Raw genomic sequence first — 11235 nt, 5'->3', positions numbered from 1 at the left:
ACTCAGTGGGACCCTGTCTCTAAATAAAATTCAAAATAGGGCTGAGGATGTGGCTCAGTAGTAAAGAGCCCCTGAGTTCAATCCCCCAATACCAATAAATAAAGAAAGAGTAGAAATGAAAAATACATTTTTCTCTTCCATGCCAGATATAATGGCAAAAAGTGCCTGAATTTTGATGTTGAGAAACATTTTGAGGCCATGTTCATTGATTACTGTCATCTTGTGTGGGTGTGGGAAGAAACAGGAAAGATGGGTATAACTGACTCTTACCATAAAGGGTGAGTTTTTTCTTTTAGGAACACTGTTGGCATTTTGGACAGATCAGTTCTTCACTAAGCAGGATCGTCCAGTGTACAGAAAGGCCTTTCTCCACTGAAGTATCATTCTAGACATTGTCTTCCAGGTCCTTAAATGCCCCTTAGAAGGATAGTATCATTTCACTCAAAAATCTTTAGGTTGCATCTAGAATGGCTTAACTTGGATTTACCTGAGTATTTAATTCAAGTATCTTAAATCCTTTAAGACCAAGGAGAAGATAAGGATTTGTTTTTCTAGATTTTGAGACCAGACTGAGCTTTTTACTAAGGGGGGGACAGGGATTGAGAATGGGGATGAGAATGAAGAGGACTTAGCAAAGAGTGATAGAAAGCCAGGTGAGACCTAACAACAGGTATTAATTATTATCTCTGGTTAAGAAAGAGGAATAGGGAACCCAAGCTGTGAGGAAAGGGGTATCCTGTTAAACATCAGTGTCCTAGGGGGTGCCCTAGTCCTATCTTAGGATTCTACTATCAGTCAATGTTTCCTTGGTCAGGTTATTGTCTTTTTATACAGTTCTCAGGGAGCTGGTCTCTACTTGTCTTCTGAAGCTGCTGAATAATATCAGGGCCTTAAATTGTTTTGGAGTAAGGCACCATATGATTCAGTGAGTGAATAATAAATCAACAAAACATTCCCTACCTCTGAATTTGAGAGTCCAAGACAGTCTATTTTCATATTTTAGAAGCTCCTGGAGAGAGAAGTGTGGAAAAAGAGGACTCAAACAACAAAGAATATACACAGCTACTTTCAAGGGTTGCATTTATCATGTTCTTCAGCCAGGACCACCAGGAACATTCCAGTGATTGAACAAGTTGAGTTTATTATTCATTGCAACTTGAGAGAATACACATCCTGGGGAACCACATAGGATTTGAAATTATGTAGGATTTGAAATTAAGTTTTGAGAGAGATGTAAGGAAGAGAAGTGTTGCTTTGCACAGGATGCTTTCATGAAGTGGGAGTAATCTTGCGATTTGGTATCTTTGAAAACCTTATTCAGGAGGAAGGAAGACTAGCTGAAGGCTAAACTTATAATTGATGAAGAAGCAGTAGTCATTCTTACTAGTATAGATAAGGGGGTGTTTGGTATTTTGTGGCTTAGATAATGATTGCGTTTTTCCATCTGTTGAGACATGATGGGGTAATGTTATCTTTATCATGATTCATCATAATCACAGAGTGGCTTCATCAGATGGAAATGCTCTATTAAATCATCAAGATCCAGATGTAAGTAGGAGGTCAACCTGGTGCTAATGCCAAGGTTAACACCTGGATTTAATGGGTTGTCTTCTCTTTCTCTCAGTTAAAAATATTGCTTAATAATTATTTGTTTTCTTGCTTCATCACTGGATTATAAACTTCACAAGTGCATTTAACCTGTTTTGATTGATACCTAAGACCAAAAATAGTAAAGCCAATCTCTGAATCTCAAAAGAATTTGAAGAATATTTACTGCAAAAATGACTGAATTATCCAATTAGTCTATTCAACAGTCAGTTACACAAAGTCAGGAGTACTTGCTAGTTAAATTTGTAGTCCTAGAATCAGACGTAATTCTCACACATCTCATTAAATATATTTCAAGTCAAAGAGAAGCTTTCCAAAGAATAAAATTTATTGGTTAAAAAATAAATATAATAAATTCTCCTTTGTTAAGGAAAGATGATGCTTAATTCAAAAGTTTTCACTCATTGATGAATGAAGAAAAAACACATCATATTCATGACAGCTGGGACTTTCTGCATATTCCGTTGTATTGAACTGTAAGGGTGAGATTCAATGCTCTAAGAGAAATTGATATACATTCTAATTAGAGATCACTTGTATGAAATATAATCTTTCCTTTTCTTAGCCTATTTGTATCATAATAGATATTTTAAGGGACACAAGGCCTTGATTTGTAAACTCCAGACTTAAAAAATAGTGCCTAGATATAAAGATTCACCTCTCACCCCACTTTGCCCTTCCACCCTAGAAAAATTTCTGCTTTGCAAATGTGTAAAGCCAGTATTCTCAAGAGGTGGGAGGAAGTAATGGCTTACTGAGACATCTCCCAAAATCTTTTCACTTCTCTGAATAAGAATTATCATTTCTGTAAAATGATCATGATTTGGAGTATCTATTGAGATATACCCTTTTGAGACTCACTACAAAAGTGCTCTATGGGTTTCAAATAGGAAGTGTAACTTAGTACTAGGAGAAATACCATAATGAGGCAGAACACGATAAATTCAGGAGTATGGAAAACATAATTGAAAAATGTTTGTCTTCTTCAGCAGAAACATAAAAACAATAAGCTAATTAATGCATTTTATACAGTCGGTGGATTTTTGCTTTCATATTTCATGCAAAAGTGGTACTTTTTTAAAAAAATAAATAATAGTAATGTTGGAACTACTGGGAAAAGATAACATTGTTCATTATCAACAAATACTTCCTATTTGACATTGGGCAAGACAAGTAACTAGAATATTTCCTTTTTATATGTAAAAGGAAATAATTCTTCCTATCAGATAGTATTTAGCATGGGCTTCTTGGGATCATGTTTGGAAAAGTACTTTCTAACAATAAGCGGGCTTAGTTTAAGAGTAATAGTATTTTGTTCTTTATTGCTTTTACTTTCTCTGAACCTAGCACAGTGTCTGGAACTTAGTAACTTACTAGGTGTTTATTAAACACTCATGGGGAAAAAATGAATAAATATAAGGAAAACATTTTTTTTTTTTTTTGTCAGTGCTAAGATTAAACCCAGGACCTCCTACATTCTAGACAGGGACTCTACTCTGAGCTATGCAGCCCCAGACCAAGAAATTGTTTTTAACAAATCCTAGAATTCTGTCCAAATATAATATTCTAATCATTAGACAAAATAATGGGAAGCTATCCTTGTGGACTCTGGGAGTCATATTCCTAGATTAGTCTCTTGGTTTCTCCCCTTGCAATCTATATTATCTTGGATATGACACTAAATCACCCTAAGATTCAGCATCATCATCTACAAAATGAGAGGTAATACCAGTATCTACTTAATAAGCTGAAGTAATTTCTTTATAGCACCAAACCAAGTGTCTGGTATATTCTATAAACACTAAGTTAAAAATCAGATGTATTGTAAGTTTTCAAAAGATTCACAATCAGGTATTCCTGTTGATATTTTATATTTCTGTTCACATGTAATAAATGTATTTTTAAAAAGAAGCATCGTAAGACATCTTCCCTTTTTAAATTTAACATTAGTCATGGTTGTTTTTAGAGAACTTGATATGTAAACTCCAGTGGAATTTTTTTAAATCACATATGTGTCTGGGTATATAGCTCAGTGGTAGAGTGCTTTCATAGCATGTGCAGGGCTCTAGATTCAATCCCCAGAGCCACAAAAAATAAAAGTCATTTTAAAAATTGGTATTTAAACAAAACAAAGACAGATCTTTGTGGCAGTTAAGTGAATCAACTTTATAACCACTCTAAGATGTAGAAACAAGGTACCAGGCAGAACTTAAACTAGGCCCTGAATAATGGAGGTGAACAAATGGGCAGATAGTGTCAAGGTATATTGGTCCTCTTGCCTTTTCAGGCCCATAACCTGGATTCATATTTGGAATGTTTGATAATCTGAGAAGAAAGTGACTAACTGCAGATTAAAGGAGTTAACTGTGAAAGGTGGTGAGTGTCAAGTAGAATTACTTGACGCTTACTTGTGAACTCTCTCTGAAGTGATGGGGTCATGAGATGCAGAGTGGGTCTCTTAACTGGCTTGGGATGATTGCTGCTCTAGTTAATAGCTCAGGCTATTATTTACTAAGGGTCTGCTATGTGACCACCAGCAGGGTGAGCCTTCTTTATTGTTATCTTTTCAATCCACATGACTGACTTCTGAGATAATTGCTGAGGCGAAGCTATCAGTACTAAGTCATATAGTTTAAACAAAAGATCTGTGATTCCAACCCAATTATATAGCATTAGAGTCTTCACTCTTAACCACACTTTCCATTCTGAAAGACTGAGCCAAAACAACAGTGGTAATTTGGGGCTTTAAGTTTACAAATTCACTTTATGTCATTCTATTTATTCTTTCTGAGAACCATCTGATGTATTCATTTATTCAACAACACTTACTGGGGATCTACTTGGTACAAACACTGTGTTGAATGCTAGAAAAACAGCAGATACCCTACTTCTGACTTCATAGAGCTTGCATGGGGCAAGAGGACAGAAATAGAAAATTAAAATATTTGGGAATTATAAATATTACAAATAAAAGAGAAGAAGATTAACATGGAACACATGGAGGTGAATTTGTTGTTGACAGGGTGGTCAGTTCATATAGCTTGTGGGAAGATAAAATTAGGCAGAAATCTAAGTGATGAAGGGGTATTGGCCCTGTGAAGAACATGGGAATGGAATTCTTATGGAAGAGGACAGTTTTCCCAAGGCTTCCAAAGCAAGAAAGTGCTTCATATGTTTGAAAATATCAATAAAGAAGAGTCAGTGTGGATGGAGCACATGTAGCAAGTCAAGCAGAAATACAAACCCAGGTTTGCAGATAAGGACTTGATATTTGGAGGAGTTATGAGACTTTTTAATGTCACTAAGCTATAGGAGCAGGCTTCAAACCAAGCTCTTTTGACCTTGAATGCTGAGATTTGTTTTGAACAGGTAATACTTCTTGGAGCTATGTTTTTCACACATTCTTGGAATAGAACTTTTTTTTTTTGACACATAATTACACATGAAAACTCATTCTCAAATCAGTTAAAGGGAAGCTTCTCATCTGAATTTGTAGGGGGAACTCAGAGTCTCAACTTACTGCCTGTCACCCCAACCCCTCAGCCAGGGAATCAGCAACTCTAATATTATAAATTTTAAAGAATCACATCTTGAAAGAATTCACAAATATTTTCCAAACTATCAGTTAGCTCTTCATAGTCAGCTACGCAGTAGACTCTCAAAAGAACAAATTAGACTTCTAATTAGACTCAAGAGAACACACCTTAGACTTCTCAAGAGAAAGTTTTGTTTTCATGTTTTCACTTACATGTTGGCGAAGCAGAACACACAGGAATTAGGATACGTAACATTATTAGAGGCACACAATGGGCTGGCTCTTATGGAGCATGTGTGTTCCCGCTGTACACTCTTCTTTTGATAATAATTGCACAGAATGACCTAAAACAAAACTCACAGGTCAAATCCTCTCTTCTGTATTTCTTAATGGCTTCTAATATAAGTGCTTAGGTGTTTAATTTTTTGCTCAGAGGGGATGATGATAGGTTGTCTTCTTTTAAACCTCAAACATCCAAACTGTGTTATCTTAAATTTAGCAAATACTGCCTTTGGGATTACCAACTTGGAGGGTGCCTGAGGGGCCCAGATAATTAGGTGTGGATGACATGTCTGAAACCTCTTAGAAGTAATACAAGTGGCAGTGCCCACTGTCTGTGTATGACCACAGCATTGTCCAGGTGCCTCTGTCATCATTCTAGTTCCGTAAAGCCCCCCAGAACTATGGTTTCTGGAATGGGACACCCTGTATGGTTCCACTCTGGCACTGGCTGTTGCTCTGTTCTCTGGGGATTTAGGTTCTAGAATAAAAAGGGAAGGAACTACCAGATTTAATTTTTTCTAATACTGCTCTATTTTATTTTGCTTTCCTCATTCTTACCAGAATTGGAATAAGCTGCTCTTAGAAGATCTTGAAAATTAGAATAATTTGTCTGCAGGTGGGAGGAGACTTGGAAAGTTCATCAGCATTATAATATGCAGATTTGGTGTTCTCTTGCCACAGTCTCCTGTTTCCATGGTTCAGATCATAGTGTATTCATACACACAGTGTATCAGGCTGTTCCCTTGTCTATAAGTCATCAATGGTTCCCATTACAACACTGTTCTACAAACTTTGGCCAACTGGTTTATGATTCCCTTTAATTTCATGTGCTCTTTTTCTTTAAAACTATTTTTCTTTAATTTGACTTATTTTTATAAACTTGAGTAACAACCTTAGATTTGTCTTAAATATGAATATCATTAATACATTTGATATCATAATTATATTTTCTATAATACGAAAAAAAACTAATTACTAAAATAAAAAAGATTCCTTGGCATATTAAGTAAAATAAGTATTGATACTATTTAGAAGGTATTCAAACCATTCTTTGGGAAAAGACCATTTATGTCTCCTATTTCCTCTTTAAGCCATTAAATCTACATGATAGATATGAAAAGGTTTTATCAAAAAAAGGAAAAGAAAAGATACTTTATTAGGCTCTTAAAGTATGCAAATGACTTTTTGAATTGGATATAAGCATAGGAAGAAAGGTATTTAATTATAGGGAATTGTGTGAACAAAAGCACTGGCATATGATGGACCACAAAACAGTTTAAATTAACTAGAATATAGGTAGGGTAAACGAAGGGGAATTATTACAGAGAGAAAGAGGCTGTTTAAGAAGGGTATTGCAAACCTTGCATAAAGTTGACCTTTAGGGTACTGGGAGTCCATGTTTTTAATAGGGAAACTTCTTGTTCAGATTGACATTTTAGAAAGTTCATTCTCAAGATTAGAGCAGAGGGTGGCAAACATGTTCTGTTAAGAGCCAGGTAATAAATATTTCATGACTTTTAGGCCCTTTAGCCTAGGATGCAACTGCTCATCTTTGTTGTTTTACCCTGAAAGCATCCATAGATGACATGTGAAGGAGGGAGCATGTGTGCCTTCCAAGAAAACATGACTTTTCAACATAAATCGGCCTTGTTGGTCAATCTCTGAATAGAGTAAGTATAAGGAAAACATTAAATGACTATTGCAACAATATGATCATGAAGTGAGAACTTGAACCTGGGCAAAAGCAATGAAGTTGGAGGGAGGAAAAAAATTAGAAAAAAAGTAGGATCGTTAATTGCCTATGGTATATAAAGGCATGAGAGAGCATGAAGAGCCAGAGTCCTGGTTCTCCTCAGGATAGATATTTAGGTTGAACCATATGAAATTGCCACTATGCAGATTGAAAATGATCAAATAGTGTTAGTTTCATATGGTTTAATTCAGTTTAAACTAACAGAAATTATACAAGGCTAAGACCAGGGAAAGTATTCTTACACAGAAAATAGCAAACTTACCGTAAATGTCATCTCACCAAAAACATCTGAAATTTTAAAAAAAGGATCAAATAAAACAATGCAGTGTGGAAATGTGAATAACTAATTAGCCCATTAAGTAATCACATGTAAATTAATAACCACGAAATCCAGAGAAAAATTAATGTTTCCTGCATAAGATCAACCTGGACATGTCTGATTCCCAAAATTGTTTCCCTCCTCTCTTTATGCCTGGGATCCTTAATGCCCTATAGGGAACATAGACTTGTCCTATTCCTAGGTTTAACACTGGCCTTCGACAGGAGGAATTAACTCCAGCTTCATCCTCTGGGCCTTACCAGCACCATCCACTGTTGGGCTGCTCAGGCATTGTGAGGTATCTACTTTGGAAAAAGGTCTCATTCTTCATAGTCCTCCTGACTACCTGCTGATAGAAATCTTAGATGCCTGCTTTCACCTCTGATTTATGCCTGTCTTGAAAATGTCTTTTCCTAAACTCTCCCTGTGCATATGGAAGCCTCTTCTTTTGTCTGGAACCTTGGTGTCAACATCTGCTCACTATTAGTACTTCCTTTTACCTTCATATTTGATGTTCTACTCAGCAGCCTTGGCTTCTTTTAGCCACTACAGCAGGGCCTTCTCACCTTTCCCTTTACCTGTGCCATCCAGCTAGCAGATTCAGTTTGATACCACGGGCTCCTATTTTGATGTCACATCTGGTGGTGTTTGGTAGTAAGCCATGTCAAAAACTGACACTGCTTTGCATAGAACGTATTTGTATGAATACACACAAACACACACATAGTGCAAGTTAGGGGGAAGGAATTAGGAAGAAGAGGAATTAGGAAGTTAAAATTGATTATCAACACAGAAATCCACATGGCTTGTTATTGATGGCAACCATCATGGGTCATCTCTTAAAATATCTCATCTGAAATGGTCTGTGGGAGAGTTCTTGGAATATTAAAAAAGGGAGCTGACTACTGATGTTCATTCTAGCTGAGATGGTAAGTTCTTCATCTTTGAGAAATGACTCAGTGTCTAAAAGATGCCTACACTGAAATAGCAATTATTATTTAATTGCTCATTCCTTCCCCAAGACTGACAGATTCTTACATGAGAAGTAGCCAGAAGCCAAAATGGCCAGGAAGAACATTTTCATCTTTTCCACAAGGAACAATGTAGTTCATCGACTTGAGTCCCCTTTGGTTAGGAATTTACCAGCAAGTGCCTTAAACCTAGGTTCTTCTGATGAACCAAGAGCTGTGGCCCCATTATGAGAGCCTAAGACCTCATTATGAAGTCACTTTGCAAATGATCTATTGACATGTGACATCAAAGGCAATGTCACCAAACCATCCAAGGCCAAGAAGACTTGAAAATACATCATTTTCAACAGGCTATGGAACCATGGTATGATAGTATAATTTAGTGTTGTTTTGTTTGATTATTACTCAGTTACATAGAAGTACAACCTGATTTTTAATTATCAAGAGGAAACAAATGTGGAAAAGATTGATGTAGAATGATTCCTTTAGGGCACTTTTTCAAAATTTCCATGTTTACTTTCTATGGTTTCTTCAATATTAAGATTCAGATTAGTACATCCAGGATAGAAAATTGATAGAATAGGGAACTTACAATTTTCCAAATTTCTTGGGCTTAATTTTCTGGATCCTTTCCTCCCTTATTCTGTAAAGTGATTTATGTCTTGGTAGAGTCATGTCTTTATCCCTTTTTATCACTGTACCCATTTCTACTCCCTAGGTAGATTGCACTTTATATCTCATATTTAACATAAAGCATTAAAGAAATAACTGAAAGTAACCATGGAAACTCAAGGCAATTATATGCTATTTCTGTTATAATTCCTAGCTTGCCTAACAAGCAGAGGCCTGGAGATCATATAAAACCAGTGGCTTTATACTGAAGCTTGTATTATAACCGGATGCAGTAAGGCTCAGTTCATATTATTATGAAGAGAGAGAGAGAGAGAGAGAGAGAGAGAGAGAGAGAGAAGGAGGAGGAGGAGGAAGAGGAGGAGGAGGAGGAGGAGGAGGAGGAGGAGAAGGAGAGAGGAGAGGAGAGGAGAGAAGAGAAGAGAAATCAGTCTCCCCAAGGAAATAAGTCTTTAAAAGAATAAGATCTATTCTCAGATTTCCCAGGGACACTAGCTTGTTTTCACTGTTCAGCTCAGAATAATAGAGAAACTATCTTAAAACAGACAACTATTTCCATAAAGCCATGGGTTACAGAAAAGTGAGTCAAGAGGCTTAAGTTATCATTCTATGTCTACCAATTCTTCACAGGATAAATCCTGCCCCTTTTCAGGGCATCTGTGAAACAAACAGTTCTCCTGGAAGAAGGTAAAACTCCTTCTCAGATTTTAAGGCAGAACATTTAGACCATTGAGGAAAACACTCTCCACTCAGACAATATTTGGAGCAAAGTGTTAAGTTCTGGATACTACATTTAGAGTGGGACTCTGTAGGGTCACAAAAATGTGGACAATTCAAATACTAAGTCTTACAAATGGGTAAAAGAAATGGAATAATTATCTATGTTAAAAATTTGGGAAGACATGAGTGTTTTTTAATTCATTAGGATTTTCAAGTAGAATAATAACCTTATGTCTGTGGCTCCAGAGAAGAGAGGATAGAACAAATAATAACTAACCTTTATATTTACATTCTTCCTCATAGCAACTGCTAGTAAGGACTATTGGTATCACCATTCCAGAGATAGAAAACTGAAGTAAAAGCAGGAAATTTCCTCAATGCTGCAGAGACAATAAATAGTATCATCTGAATTCAAACCTAGGAAATCTTTCTCTAGAACCTGTCAACTTAACCATGACATTATTTAGCATTTTGGCTCAACATAAAGATTTATTGAGGATGAGGATTATTCAACTTGTCGTTGCATCTTGAATTTTCAGTCCAGTGCCTGGCATACTGTGCAACAAAATTGTTAAAATAAGTGAACACATAATTTGTTCACTTAATAATTTGAACACTCAAGAAGCCCACTGATGAAACAGGCTGCCGTTTGGAGGCTTGAATCCTCCATCTTTGGGGCTACAGAGGCAGAAGAAAAAAGTTGATCATAGCCTCTTTGAGAAATGGAATAAGATTTCTTGATGAATAGAAAGTAAAAGTGAAAGGAGAAGAGCTAAAAATAAAAGGGAAGCAAGTAAAGTTACTGTATTGGTTTGGATCTGAGATGTTCCCCCCAAAGTTTCTGTTAATTCAGGGATATTCAGAGGCAAAACAATTAGGTTATGAGAGTTGTAACCTGATTGGTCCAAACCTAGTTTGAAAGGACTGACTTGGTGATGACAGTAGGTAGGTGGGACATGTTGGAGGAGGTGGGTCACTGGGAGTGTGCTCTGGAAAGTTTGTTCTTGTTGCAGCCCCTCTCTCTCTATGCTTCATGACCTGCCATGAGGTGAATAGCTTTCCTCCACTGCCCACCCCCACATGATGTGCTGCCTCACATTGGGCTCAGAGCAAGGAGTCGGCTATCTTTGGACTGAGACCTCTAAAACCACAGGCCCCAAATAAACTCCTCCTCTAAGTTGTTCTTACAGGATATTTTGGTCACAGTGACAGAAAAGCTAACCAAAACATCTATCCAGTATTGTGAACCAGGCTCCTGTACTTGTATTATATTCAAAGGAGAAATTCCTTCTTGATTATTCATTTTCCTGCTACCCGCCAAGCCCCAATGCAAATTTCTCACATAACCTTTCAAGTCTCAAAACATGGCTAATTGAAAAATTCAAATAGAAATAACACATGAAAATGCTGGTTAAAC

General features: G+C 36.6%; 1 protein-coding gene across 1 annotated transcript; it reads right to left on the bottom strand.

Annotated features, from left to right (window-relative positions):
• Positions 1 to 2041: 2041 nt before the first annotated feature.
• Positions 2042 to 7452, bottom strand: LOC120885235 (ovomucoid-like). Its single transcript, XM_040271815.2, has 3 exons — positions 7441 to 7452; positions 5357 to 5487; positions 2042 to 2105 (listed from the first exon to the last, which is right to left on the bottom strand). The coding sequence occupies exons 1-3, from the start codon at positions 7450 to 7452 to the stop codon at positions 2042 to 2044; spliced, it is 207 nt and encodes a 68-aa protein (XP_040127749.2).
• Positions 7453 to 11235: the final 3783 nt, after the last annotated feature.

The sequence above is a fragment of the Ictidomys tridecemlineatus genome, chromosome 1, assembly GCF_052094955.1.
Source record: "Ictidomys tridecemlineatus isolate mIctTri1 chromosome 1, mIctTri1.hap1, whole genome shotgun sequence".
NCBI classification, from domain to species: domain Eukaryota; kingdom Metazoa; phylum Chordata; class Mammalia; order Rodentia; family Sciuridae; genus Ictidomys; species Ictidomys tridecemlineatus.
The sequence above is the reverse complement of the archived record's forward strand: the minus strand, read 5'-3'. Positions and strand labels throughout refer to the sequence as shown.

Coding starts and splice junctions, on each gene's coding strand:
- LOC120885235 (XM_040271815.2), bottom strand. Junction 2,106..5,356: donor GTGTTCTGCTTCGCCAACAT/GTAAGTGAAAAC, acceptor AATTTCTCTTAG/AGCATTGAATCTCACCCTTA.